The sequence below is a fragment of the Chroicocephalus ridibundus genome, chromosome 7, assembly GCF_963924245.1.
Source record: "Chroicocephalus ridibundus chromosome 7, bChrRid1.1, whole genome shotgun sequence".
Classification (NCBI taxonomy): Eukaryota; Metazoa; Chordata; class Aves; order Charadriiformes; family Laridae; genus Chroicocephalus; species Chroicocephalus ridibundus.
The window spans coordinates 58,629,065-58,643,695 of record NC_086290.1 but is presented as its reverse complement, the minus strand read 5'-3'; the positions used below and the strand labels follow the sequence as shown (position 1 = coordinate 58,643,695).

Below are 14,631 nucleotides of genomic sequence, written 5' to 3'. Positions count from 1 at the left end.
GTATTTTTTTCCCTACAAAACCAGGCTCCCTGCACAATCTAAGCAGAAAATTGGTCTTTGCACTATAACCTTACATCAGCCTACAGGAAAAACCCTGGAACGTGTGCAGGTATTGGGGGTAAGGGGAGCGCACCGGGAGATTTCTTTGGAACAATACACCATTCATGCAATTCAGCCTTACTTGTGTTAATTGGAATCTCGTTCTGCAGGCTGGTAACGCTACCGAATACCAGGAGGAATGTTCACTTTTTACGTAACTGATGCCCTGGGATTCATTTTCAAAGGCAGGTATGTGTGTCTACAAATGAGTCACTGCTCCTCAGGTGTGCACGGGCCTATATATGGGAATCACAGCAGCCAGCACCTAAACGTAGTTGCTTCTGCCTGGAACACGCCAGGTGTAACAGTTAAAGGCTATGGTTCCAAAACTGCGTTCCACAAGCTAACAGCAAGGTTTTTGCAGCCAGCCACACAGCTAGATTACTTTTATAGTGGTCTGAATGATAAATCACTATGAGAAATTGACCGTAAGGATGCAGAGTAGTCTGATACGCAGCCCAAAAGGCTTGAGAAGCACTGGTTTGGAGGAAAAGCCACCTGGAACTCAAAATGGGACACATTAGAGAATGAAAACGATCATGTGGGCGGGTCTAGGACCCCAGCACTCCCACTACCACGAAAACACCCTGGTACTTCCAGAGTCTACCAAACGCCTGCAGTATGACAACAACTACCAGCAATGCTCTCGCTTCAGCACAAGGCGGTACCTTCAGTGCTCCGCAGCTCCTTCGTGCTCTGCCAAGGCTATCTGGTTTATCCAGATGATCTCTCTCGAATCAAACACCTCTTCCAACAGCAACACTTCCAACTATACTACATTAGCTTGGAAATCGCCCGGTGGGCATAGACCAAGCCTGACCCTTTTATCACCTGATCTGTAGGTTTGTGCTCTAAGAAAATGAGAGTTCTTCAGGTGTGGGAGGCAAGACAAAACCCCAACAATCTTAAAATAAATCTTCTAAGAGAGAACAACACTTACAGCTCCCCTGGGATGAAGCACATTAAAAATAAAAAAACACTATAAAAATTACTTCTATTTTCTCACTGCCTGTTCATAGACAGCCCTGATCCAACTTCCCTTAAAGTCAACGTAAAAAATCCTCCCTTTTGGTCTAACTCTTACCCTTAAACCAGGCCCCACGGGTACCAGCAGCAACTGTATGCACAGGTCCAGGTCGGGGTACAGAGAAGGAATACTGGGCTCCTTCTGATTTAGACCATGTACAAACACTCCTCTGCTCATCACACTTGAAAATTAAAGTTACAGGCTCAGTGAAAAGCAAGTATTAAAGCTAAGCAGGTTTTCCACTTACTACCAAAAGCTTTTGGTGTCACTGCAGAGGGCAAGGAAAAAAAGTAAGCTACTGTGCTGGTTTTGGCTGGGATAGGATTTCCTTCATGGTAGCTGGTCTGGGGCTGTGTTTTGGGTTTGTGCTGAAAACAGTGTTGATGATACAGAGATGGTTTTGTTATTGCTGAGCAGGGCCTGCCCAGAGCCCAGGCCTTTTCTGCTCCTCACCCCACCCCAGCAGCCACGGGCTGGGGGGCACAAGGAGCTGGGAGGGGACACGGCTGGGACGGCCGACCCCAGCGGACCACAGGGGTATTCCGTACCCTACGGTGTCTGCCCAGTATGTAAAGCTGGGGAAGGAGGAGGAAAGGGGGGACGTTCGCAGTGACGGTGTTTTGTCTTCCCAAGTCACCGTTAGGCGCGATGGAGCCCGGCTTTCCTGGGGATGGCTGAGCACCCGCCTGCGATGGGAAGCTGGGAATGAATTCCTTGGTTTGCTTTGCTTGCGCGCGTGACTTTTGCTTTACCTATTAAACTGCCTTTATCTCAACCCACGGGTTTTCTCTCTTTCAATCTTCCGATTCCCTTGCCCGTCCCACCAGGGGTAAGGAAGCGAGCAGCTGCATGGTGCTTAATTGCTGGCTGCAGTTAAATCACGACAGCTACACACGAGGTATTGAACATAAGGACACACCTCTCTCTTCCAGCAACTGGTAGCCATTAGATAGCTAATAACAGCATGAACATAACCGTTAAAGTAACTCAAATGTCCATCTCCCTCTTTCAGAAGTCCAAATACAGTGTTAACAAAAAAAAACACTGGCAGCCAGACTAGGCCTTCTGAACTACTTGTGCATGAAACACACAATACAGTGCAGATGCCTGCTACGCGAGATTGCATAGCTGGTATTAAGATGAAATTGTTGTTTAAAAGCAGTATACAATACCAATAAAATTCCCATCTCTGACTATAAAAAGCTTGAATGAAATTCTGAGGTTTGAGGAACATGTGTAGGGGGAGATGGACAGGCTATGTTAAAAACTTCGGGCTTTGGGTGGACAGATAACTATTTCTCTCAAATCTGTGGGAAATCTCTCCCCTTATTATTATAATAAATTACAGAAGTGAACACAACCTTGGCAATAGGTGCTTGAACTACAGCCTAAGGGAAAACAGGCCAAGATCTCCTTACTGAACAGACGCGCCACAGGCAGCACAAATGCAAGTTTCTCTTGCAGCAACCGGACCAAGTACCTGCCCTGTCCAAAAGGCCAATAGTTGGGACAAACCTTACTTCTGCACAGCAGGAAGACAAGATGGGAAAAGTAATTGTTATGTTGTGTTCGTGGCCGTGCAGTATCACAAAATGGAGATATTAATGAAGACAAGCCAGTCTAGAGAGTTCCCCTGTTCCGGTAGCCCGCACTCCCTTGCTGACACGTACAATAAAAAGACTAAGTGCAACAGCGGCTCAAGCACTTACCTCCCGTCAGCAGGAGGCAAGGACATCTTCCCTCCCTTCCCTGCCCCGTCCTCCCCCCCAAGATTATTTACTTTGCAATCTAGGGCTGTCCGGTGACAGTGCACACTGCGAACAGCATTGTTATAGTTTGGTCCTTGGCGTACGGGGGACTGGGCAGGGGCACAAACGCATTTACCTATAACCTGCTCACTGATTCGAGAAAATGCTTTCATTCTTGATTGCAGAGGGGTTTCCAAATAGGCTTAAGTGCTCTCATGAATCACACCCTCAGATTGCCGAGGCTCCTCAGCGTATCAGACGCCGTTCTAGCACACAGGAGAAAGGACTGTCGGAACTTGTAAAGGACTTAAGCGGGCAATAATCAGGCTCTGCACTATCTCAACTCACTCTACCTTGATAAGTAGAAGGCCCACCCTTGTCACAACATTAATTGAGGCACACTGAAGGCAGAGCCCTGCTTTTCCACCTTTATCGCTTAAACTGGAGCAGTCCTGTACAAACCGTTTAATCCCTAGATCAGCGGCATGCTACAGAAGGCTGAAGAAGTTTAGAAAAAAGGATACAATATCAGGTCTGGAGGAGGAAATGGGGAAAAAGGTTTTACTCATTGTTGATATGATTTAGAGGACCTCCTGGCAGAGAGCGAGCTTCACCTTGTCCTGGCATTCAGAGCCCCAGGTCACCCGTGGAGTATCCTGGATTTAGGAATGCTTAGCCTGGCTGGGGGAAGGGAAGATGACAGCAGTATGACCTGCTCTGGGTAGGACATGGTGGTCCAAAGCATTTGCAGTCATAAATCAAGAAGAGCAACTACAAAGCATTCTGGCTTGGACACCTGAGACACCAGGGCCTTGGGAGGTGCTTTAGTGCAAAAAGTCATTCCCTCAAAAGGAAAGTCCATGAATTTTAAATAGAAAACAAGAAGGTGTCCAGAATATGAGCTCCTCTGTTCTAGCAAGAAGAACAGTTAAGCAGGTGCAGTAGGAAGTGAAAGATGAAGATTTGATTCAGTTATGCATAAGAGGAGCAGGACAGCATCTATTCAGGTAGAAGCAGATGGTAGAAAAAAACATGTGGCACCTTCAACTCATGTAATACACACATATTCAAGGTTAGCACCTCATCTAGAGGCAGTGGTCTTTGTGTAGAATAAAGAAAAAAATGTTAGAGCAGATAGACTGTCATCATAAGCTAATGACACGATGGGAGTCAAAGGGAGCTGAAAGAAAAACCTTCAATTTAGCAAGTCTGATTTATCCCGTCATTGCACTCAACTACTTCAAGTCCCCTACTCACCTCACATGCCTGTAGCTCAGCTGACAATCACAGCACACCAGAGCTGCTAACATCTTCGCAAGGCTGCAATCCAGTGCGCGGTTACACTAGGGCAGCTCAAGAGGTAGGGGAACTCGGGTAGATAAAGGTTTCACTTTTCAAATGAACAGAGGTTCTAGCTGGAATTGACCCTTACAGGATAAATGAGCCCACAACAAGACCTAAGAAAGTACCTGGCATTGCTAGGCATCCTGGGAAACCAGGGGCTGAAAGGCATTTGGGAGGATGCCCATCTCTCTCCCCGTGAGAAGAGACAAGTTCTTTCAGAGCCCCAGTTATCTATGATTATTCACCTTTAATGAGTCCTTCCAGATCTCTCGCTTCCTTACCTTTCCTTGCTTCTGACCTTATGCTATAAACTTTTGGCTACCAGGCTTTCCTCTAATGACATCCCTGTGCTCCTTCTGAAGACAGACACTTTCCCCTCTGCATTTCAATGGAATCCTTGCCGTATCCTTCATTTGACGCCTCACAGTTTCCACTCCAGAAGTCTCCGCTGTTTTACGTGCTTTCCCCTGAGCTTGAGCCGCCTAGGCTCGGAGATTCAGGTGCCCATTAAGAAGGACCAAATCTCTGGGTCTGAGCATTACCCCAGTTGAGCGCTGCGTGTTCAGGAACTGGACTGCAGCTCTTGCTCTGGCTCAGCCTCGGACCCGCTGTGTGACTTTGGGCAGGTCATTTCTCCCATCTGGCTTTCTTGGTTTCCCCATCTGTAGGAAAGGGCGAACTTTATTATCCCTCCCTATATAAAACACCCGGAGATCTACAGAAGATAAACTGCATTGTGGGCCAAGCACTATTATTATTAGAGCTCTGGTGTGCTAAATCGACACTGGCAAGAGACACAAAAGCAACAATAAATCCAAGGGCAAGGAAAGCAGACAGAGCAATAAAGCACAAAAATTGGAGAAAGAAGAGGAAGAAAAATCTAGTGAAAACCAGAGTACAGCACTGGGGCTCTACTCCTGTGGTCTAAGTACATACGGAAGGATAACACTATTTTAAAGCAGTTCTGCAATCCAGTTGTCCATCTTCTCAGCCTTTGTGTTTTTAGTTTTGGCAAGTCCAAATTGCTGCTCCAACCTAACTCCATACATGGGAAAGACTTTGTACGGATTGGCTTGTAAATGTAGAAGTAGCCAAGGAGATGCTCTATCACCTTTTGAGATCAGCCAGGATTATCCTTTCTCCAGCTGTGAAAAGCAACGAGTAAGAAATGAAAAGCACAAGGCAGCTTGGATGCAGCCCTGTAGGACAGTTAACTGAATCTAACTAATATTTATATAGCTGCGTATGTAGTGCTTTAAAAAGGAAGATCAGCACAAAATTATACCATCACCAAGAGATAACTGAGGGTCTGGAATCAACACAGTTATATGCCTGTTACCCTACAATGCTACCGAGCAAGCAGCAGTTGCGATCCATCTGTCAGCGTGTCCTTTGCTGTCACAGGGTCCTTGCTGCAGAGACTACCACGTTCTGCTCCTCTCCATTATGGATGAGGCTGGAGTGTCCCTGCGATTCTCCTGTACAGGAGTTACAGTGCCCCTCTAACCAGGTTTTTTTATACCTCTTAGGCAAAGAGCAGCTTGCATCTTGGGATTAATACAAAAGAAGACAAAAATTCAAACTCTGTCTTCACAATTCCTAAGAAAGCAGTCACCTTTGCTTTCCAGGGAGCAGCCGAAGCTGGGAGTGTATGCGTTGGCTTTTGAACGCTTGGAGTGAGAGCTGGGGGAGATCGGCTGTGCCTGCAAAGAACGGGTTATGGTACGAAGGCAGGGTCGTACATCACCTTTGGGGGATTTCTTTTCCCCTTGCTGCTTGAGTTTTCAGTACCATCTCTTCCTAAAACTGCGTGCAGCCTTCTTCCTCAGTTAAAAGGATTGTTTTTAATTTATTTTTTAAAGCCTGTTTGATGAGTGATATGAACTGCCAGTGAATACTACGTTTCACTCCCCCTCATTAACATTGTAAATTAATTTAGGACTCATTTAGATGCAGGGTTAACAACCTGAGGACTAATCCACTCTTTATTCAGAGGACATATTCAGGATGAGCAGCCTTTCGTCTCACATCACTCAATTAGTTAGCAGGACCATCTCTTGGGAATAGAATTTCTGTCTCTCAGCTTGCAAAGGAGCTGTTCAAGGTTAAGGCAGAGGTCTGGGAGACACCAGTCCTGGTCCCAGCCCTACTAAAGGCTTCCTCTGCCACCGTGGTCAAACGCTTTTACACCCTGCAGCCATTTTCCCCTATTTACACATCTAGAGGGGTCAGGCCTGGAGAACAGACAAAAGATTAAAAGCAGTGTTTATGGTGGTTTAGGGCGGTGTGTTTTATTTCACCAGGGTTAAGGGCACGTGAGCCACAGGCCAGCTGCCAGCACAGAAACTTGTTAAGCTGAAGTAATGCAATTAATAAGTTCTCGGTTGTGTGCCCCTACCCTTACTTACATGAAATGGTGTTGTATTTTGTGAGAACTCTTCTCCTGTGATGGTACTGTGATTAATACATTATTATCTATATTTCGGGGGCAAAGTCAAGCCCTCAGATTTCGGATTAGAAAAAAACCAAGAGAAAATGTTGCTTTTCTTAAAGCAACTGTTATCAGTTACGAAACTCATGACACACTCAGCAGCAATCTTGCAACACCTCAGTGACGCTGTTTTCAGACGCCCTGTATGTTCGCTGGAGAAATAAATAACATCTCTTGCAATTAACAAATGAAATGCCCTGTTGGAACTTCACTCTTACTTGCTGTCAGTAAATCATCTGCAGAAGGACTTCATCCACTGAGGGGAATGAAGATTAAATATATGCTTTGGCAAGTGTCATTTTCTACCAGAATATTTTCTTGAAGGCACTTTGTGTCTAATGATACATTGAGGACCTGCTCCTCCGAGTACGATAAATAAATACAAATAATTGCTGTAGAAAAGAGCCTGACAGACAACTGTGCCACTTTGGGCACAACTGATTGATGCTACTTATAATCAGTCACACTTGTAAAGCTCAGGCCTTCTGTTCTGGACACGTGCTGCACACATCAGCTCAGCTGAACTCGGCCGTCCCATGAGTAGAGCATTTTTAAAGCCCCAATACAAACTGTTATTAACTGTTTGTATGGCAACATCACCAAGAAGCTGGAACCACAGGCGAGGACCCCGCTGTGCCCACGGGCTGCAGAAAATACAACGGAGGAGATACCGTAGTGGTTCACCTAGTTTGAAATCCGAGGCCAACTGAGGGATCCCCAGAACATTCTCACCTCTAGTGGGATGGTAAATGAATGGTTTTATACACTTGGCTACAGTTTCATGGACAAGCTCCTGACAGGCATTTGGTATCCACTGTGATAGCATAAGAAAAAAGAATAGGGGGGAAAAAAAAAAAAAAAAAAAAAGACTTTCTGGCACACTATTTCTAATCCTAATTGAATTCTAATTTTTTCAGAGACGTAATTGTTCCAGCGTGGTTCCCTCAGACGGATGACAGTGACAAGATAACCACGGCAGCACAAATCTATGACTCCAACTAATAATTCTGTACAAAGTTTCCAAACCAGACTGTTTCCCTCCTTAAAATATGGCATTTGCTCTCTGGCTAGCCCCTTCAACTCTCCATGAAGATCAAACGTGCTGTCATAACTACATGAGACTGCAACTCAAGGACACCGGATCCAGCCCGTTGACAAAGACACTCCTCTAACCCAGCTCAGCACTGGAGGCCAGAAAAGCCAGGTTTGTCCCGGGGTTGTACAGCTCTGTCTGCAGATGTCTGCAACATTATGTCTGCTATATTAAAAGAACACCACAATTGCAATAATCCTTCCTCCTTAAATACAAGGAGAGAAATGTCTGAAGCTAACAGCACCAAAATCATAGGGATATTGTTAATCCATGAGCTACCATGAATGCAATGATTGTTAGCCTTTCCTGCAGTTTTCATCCTCGGGTACTTGTCCTGATGAGTTTTACATTTTCATGCCACACTGTACTCCCAATTACTGTACATTCAGCGGATTCTCTGTGGAGCACATGAAGGGCCTCATACATCACACTTATTACCAACCTGCAGAGAGTTAAGAGAAGCGAGAACAACAGGATCCTGCCGTTGGTTTGTCATGAGTTTTCTGACCGAGGGGAAGCAGCCAACTCTGACACGAATTTAGCTGTCATAAATAATAGCATTAGGTTTGTTTGCTTTTGGCCCATTCTGCACTCAGGTCATTCTGAGCCCTGATCTCCTGCCCACCAGCAAATCAAAGCCAAGAAGCCCCTCACGTTCGCACATCTTCCCAGTAAGAGTGTATTTCACAGCCAACGTGCCCAAGGGCTATAACTGAAGAAATCTGAACACACCTTTCTGAGAAGAGGAAGGTTACAAAAGCCAGCAAGTAAACAAATGCTCTTACCTGTCTGTAATAAGCCAGCCCCACTGTCTTTGACTCCAAAGTGCTGCTGGATGTCTAGTAACACACCTGCAAGGGAAACAGAGGGAACAAACTCAGTGCCTTCAGCCTTCGAAAAGCAAAAAACCTTTTGTGAAGCATCAGCAAAGCCTCAAATTCCAATCATTTAGGCGCATAACATCTAAAGTTTAAACACCGGATTCTTTTCTATACATCCATACTCAACAATTTTGGGCTACTACAATAAAAGCAGAGGCAGGTAGATATAACATCAGGCAAAGAGCTTGGGAATGAAATCCTTGTGGATGAGAAACTGGTCTTTCCTTTCTACTTAAATAAGATATGGGTTTTCTTTTTGTTTGTTTTCCATAAAATCCAGATCCCTTACTTCTGTTATTTTACAGAAATATAGGAAAACTGATTCTGTGCCTTCAAACGGTCTGACAAGACAGATAAATTGAATCCAAGGCAAGTTTTAACAAATCTCTGTTGGGAGGAGATATGACACATCGATAAGAGCAATGATGGAAGTTTTCACAGTTAACTAGTTCTGGGGGGTTCTCATTTCCAAAACAAATGTTGAAAATAAATGTAAAATAGCTCAGTCAAGATGGGTAAGTGACCAAATGCTTAGCTTTAAAGCAACTACAAGCAGAACCAAAACAAACCTTCTCTCTTCCCTGAACCCCCAATATATTAATTGGCATAAGCAAAATTACCAGGTTTTGCAGTATTTACATATTCGGCACTTGCGTGGCAAACATAATAATACATGTAATGTCAGGTACACATGAACAGAAACGTATTTGTAACCAACTCGCCAACAGGGAAAATCCCTAAGAGAGCTTTTGTGACCCATCTTGGAGGACACAGGTTCACCAAGCCGTAGATGGTCCGGTTGTGTCAGATACAGATCCATAGGCCTGAATGTTTGTCTATGGTCTAAACAAGCTGCGCTCTGACTTCTTGGGTCTGGAACAGAGACGGTTGCTCTCTGAATATATCTGGGACTTCCTTATTTAGGCTACTGTCTTCCCCAAAACTGAGGATATGCAAGTTTCTTTTTTTTAAAATGAGAAACACCGTTCTCCAACTATACTGACCATCTACCAAAGTTCACCACCAATTCAAAATTTGATCCAAGGCTTTATCCAAAGCAATTCTGCTCATCCCTGCAGGTCACAGAATCAACTAAGCACCAGCCTGAACCCAGTCACCATAAATATCTTAGCTTTTGGGACTGCCAGGGTCACACTAAATGACAAACACAGAGATAAGAGACCCAGAGATAACTATTCCCAGAAGACGTCTGGGACCATGCCAAGAAAACAGATATAAAGGTACTAAAGGAAAAAAAGATACAGAGAAGGAAGGAAAAAGCAAGAAAGCTCATTTGTCCTATTCCATATTACTTGTACATCACCATTTTCTCAGGGCAGCATTCAGGTTGGCTTTAGGCTACCAATATCTGCCCAGTAACATCGGTTCAACCTCCCCCAACAATCCCTGCTTCCGTACTCTATCAGACTGTTTGGCCCTGAGCAGAGAAGGCTCGGGGTGGGGAAGGGTGTGAACCTTATCAATGTGTATCAACACCTGATAGGAGAGGGAGTAAAGAAGACAAAGCCAGGCTTTCCACACTGCTGCCCAGTGAAAAGACGCAAAGGGCGCAATCCAGGAAATTCCATTTAATCATACGAACAAACCTTTTTACTGTGAGGGTGGTCAAACACTGCAACAGGCTGTCCAGAGGGGTTGTAGATTGATTTCCCATCCCTGGAGATATTCAAAACCCAAAAGAACATGGTCTTGAGCAACCTGCTCTAGTTGACCCTACTTTTAGCAGGGGCCTTGGACTAAATGATCTCCAGAGGTCGCTTCCAACCTCGATTATTCTGTGATTCTGTAATTTTCTGCAGGATTAAGTGCCTCACTACATCCAGCCTGACACAGTGTTCCCTTGGCCTTTCTTTTCCTTTGGAATATTGCTGTCTACTATAATTCCAACAGGAAGTTCTTAACTTCCTCTCGGATGGCGAATTTACCTCCATTTTCAAAGTGCCCTGGCATTTCTTGCCTGTCCTTCCCTCATTTGCTCCATTAATCACTGAGTTATCATTATTCAGGTAATATCTGATGAACAAAATTAAATTGTGCGTTGGCCTAGCAAAACCCTCTGTGGCTTAGATGACTTACATACTCCCCTTGGTGGCCCACCCTTTCACAAAAAAAACAGTTCTCTTGCAAGCCAACCTAGAAACCTGACATAGCTTAACCAGCTCTGAACACCTTGAATTTGTGCTCCGCTATTGGTTGGTCCCAGACCGCCCACATCAGGAGAAGCTCAGCAAGTCAGAACAACTTGTGGGTACTATAATCCCAATTTTATAGAAGATAAACCCATCCACATTCTCAAGAAGAACACGGGAGGAAATACGGAATACAAGGTTTTCTTATGCTCTCCTATCATCACTCACTCAGTTGTGCTACACAGGAATGGAATACCCTACTAACTCCCTGCAGCTGAGCCCCAGACACTCCAGCCGGAGAAGCCGAGTCAGAGGGATCCAAACTCTCCTTACTTTTACAGACATATTTAATACAAGACTTAATCTGAGCAGGTACATCACTGGGTGGTCAAAGTCATGGCCATTCACCTCCTGGTCCATGGGCAAACGGCTTCCTGGCGGACGCCATGTTCCTGTTCAGTCCACCAACTTGCAGCTTCTTCTATTTAGTAACAAAGGGCTGTTTTGCACCCACCTTTCTTTCAGGATGGGGCTTCAACTCCCACTCACATGACAATAGATTTTCATTTTAATAATTAAACTCTGTCAAACAGGCTACAAGTATGTTACCTAAAAGCTCCAAAGAAAAACAGAGCAGTAAAATACTAAAGCAGGCTCCTAATCTCATGATGGAATGGGAGCTCCCTCCACCACCCTCAAACGTGCCTGCCCTGCCTACAGCAACATAGTCCCAGCCACGCCAGAATGCCAGAGGCACATTAAACCATCAAAGTCATCAGGAGCAGGAGCCTGGGATGTGATGGAAAATATAGCCTCGGAAAGAAGAATTTTTTTTGGATTTGCATCAGAAACCAGAACAAGTGCAAGGGATTACAATGGTTCCCATGCAGTACAGCAGAGGAGGTCTTCCAGTTCACTGCTAAGAAATTATCTGTCCGGTGACAATGGCTTTACAGTTCTACAGCGCTTTTTTCCACGAGAGATCATAATGTGTTTTACACGACTGAAGTACCGTAGCCACAAATGAAATACATGTAGGACACCAAAGTGCAGCCACCTTGGATTAAGCCCTCAACTTTATTCCGGTGGTAGAGAGGGAAGTGGGATCTGTGGATAGTCAAAGCAACAAGACAATACAGAACCACAATTGTAAGTCCTGTGTGAGCTTGGGAGAAGATCCCAGATGATTAAGAGAGATCTGCATGTCTAATTGGCATGAATTTCCTACTCCAGGTCTATTTTATATTCTCTTTGGACTACAGGTGTTTTGGTATGGGATTTAGAGCATTAAATTAGAGGCAGCAGCAAGCAGATGATGCAACGCATCTATGAAGTGATAGGAGTTTCTCTCTGCTGTGGGAGCTTTCCTGCTCAGCACACTCACAGGGGAAGACACTCCTCCTCTCCTAAAGTTACTCAGCTCTGTTTCCACTTCACCATGGCAATGACTCACCCCAAACTTTAATAAGATTTAGGGATACAATTAAGCAATGATAGACCAGGCGAGAATACAGGAAAATGATAGAGCATTTTACTTTCCCTTCTGCTTCTAGATGATGGGAAGGCGGAGATATCTGGAGCCGGGCTCCAGACAATGATCGTGTTGCCTGTAGAGGTGTGCTCCCAGGTGTCTCACAACACCTGATGCAATCCAAGGAAGGGAATCTGTCACATGTGCCTGATGAGGCCTTTCTTGGATTAAAGTTCGTACCCACATCCCAGGAGGACCTCAAAATAGCCATGAGCAGGTAACAGGCACCACTCCTCCTGAGAAAGCCTTTCGGCAGGGCTGATGGCCATTTGGGATGTCTTTGTGATTACGTGGCACACATTGGTACTATCACCTATTATTTCTTAAGCACATTCGGCATTTTCAGGACGGAACAAACATACAGGAAGCATAGTGCCAACCTTCTGAAGTATCTTACCAGCTGAACCAGGCCCTGTTAATGCTGATGTAGAGCTTGGAACTCAGTGAGATGAAACACGGGCAGCACCTAGCCAGGAGTGCTGATCAAGATGGGCACAGAGACAGGACCTGCTGGGAAACCCAGGCAGAGGAATGACTAGGCACTTCAGCCCTATCTAGGTTACTTCACTCGGCCTGCACGCTAGCGTCTAAGTACCTGACAAAGACACCAAGGCAGCTATCAGATTTTTGTGGGCACTGGGCATGAAGAGGGCTTTTAAGAACAACTTGGAGGATAAGAGGTCTTTGGGTGTGGAGTGTTAGATAGGGAGGGAATGTCAAGTAAATGGGGAAGAGCAACATGTTTGACCTCATCCACTCGCAGAGTCAGAGGGTTTCTAGGATCTGGCGCAGGATCCAGTATACTCCTGCCTCCCATTCTTTAATGGCCATTTCCCAAAGAGTGAATATAAAAGACCTGGTTCTGAGGCTTTTGGAATGCAGGTCCACATTTAATGGCCTAAGTTATCTCTGACTTAGGGGAAATGCTTTGGGAAAGATGAACTTTCCTGGAAATAAAACAGTTTGGGCTTCAAAGAGGGAGGCAGGTGGTACAGATCACGCATGGGGCAAGCTGCTTGCCTCAATAGGCTTTGTGTTCCTGAAGAGAGCTACAACAAAACAAAAGTTGCAGGACTGGCAGGTCATCTGATATGGGGTAAAAAGATGCTCTGAACAGAAGGTCATCTTAGTGCAGGTGTTTCTTGTGTTAACCACCACTTACAGAACTGCTCCACAGCAGATCTAGTGTGCAAAGTGCCTTGGTCATCCTTCATACTTAAAAGTAATGTGGCTCTTCATCTAACCACTCTACCTGTATATATGAGTAAAGAGTCGCCATGGTAAGAAACAAAGTTCATAAGCTAAGCCACAAGGAAATCACAATTTCAAAGCAAAAATACATTAGAGCTTCCTGGGGAGAGCCCCATTTTCCACTCACCAAAACAAAACATTATGATTTGATTTCAAACTGTTCCCAAGGCAGGTGCAAAACACAGAGTTAGCCTGTGCACCGAGCACAAAGCTACAGAAACAAAGCCACAGGTTTCCAGCTCACTGAGCCTTGCATCAGTAATGCCAACACGCGTCCTTTAAACACTGCGTGTGTGCTGCAGTACCATTGGCCAACATAACTACCCGCTTAAAAACAACATGCACTTTTAAAGATATGTTTTAATAGGGAAAACTATGGTGCTTGAAAAGAACCAGCACACAACTTTCCAGGCAATGCAGGCTGGAACTGGCAGCAATCGTGTGCCACCAGTTCCCTGCCTCCTGCCCCACTGCAGCCCTGGACTTGCCCCTCTCTTTGGGGAAGCCTCAAAGGAGGTGGAGGAGAGCCCAGCCTCACACACTCTCTCAGCTCCCAAAGAGCCAGAGCACACTCAGTACTGACAACGCCTTTTCCTCCATCACCTGTTGCTACCTACCTCTCCTCCTCATGAAGGCATGTTCGACCAACCCAACCTGTTGGAGTGGGTCCAGAGGAGGCCATGAAGATGCTTCAAGGGCTGGAGCCCCTCTGCTGGGAGGACAGGCTGAGAGAGCTGGGGTTTTTCAGCTCCGGGGCAAAGAGAAGGCTCCGGGGAGACCTTAGAGCCCCTTCCAGTATCTGAAGGGGGCCCATAAGAAAGCTGGAGAGGGACTTTTTACAAGGGCACGTAGTGATAGGACAAGGAGTAATGGCTTCAAACTGGAAGAGGGGAGATTTAGATGAGATCTGAGGAAGGAATTCTGTGGTGTGAGGGTGGTGAGCCCTTGGCCCAGGGTGCCCAGAGAAGCTGTGGCTGCCCCATCCCTGGAGGGGTTCAAGGCCAGGTTGGCCGGGG

General features: G+C 45.5%; 1 protein-coding gene across 3 annotated transcripts in view; it reads right to left on the bottom strand.

Annotated features, from left to right (window-relative positions):
* Nucleotides 1-14,631, bottom strand: part of LOC134518266 (sphingosine-1-phosphate transporter SPNS2-like) — a 139,561-nt gene that overhangs the window by 94,323 nt on the left and 30,607 nt on the right. For all 3 annotated transcript variants that reach the window (XM_063340799.1, XM_063340800.1, XM_063340801.1), the window contains exon 2: nt 8,588-8,653. In XM_063340799.1, the coding sequence (XP_063196869.1) occupies nt 8,588-8,653 (66 nt within the window). The remainder of the gene's footprint in view (nt 1-8,587; nt 8,654-14,631) is intronic.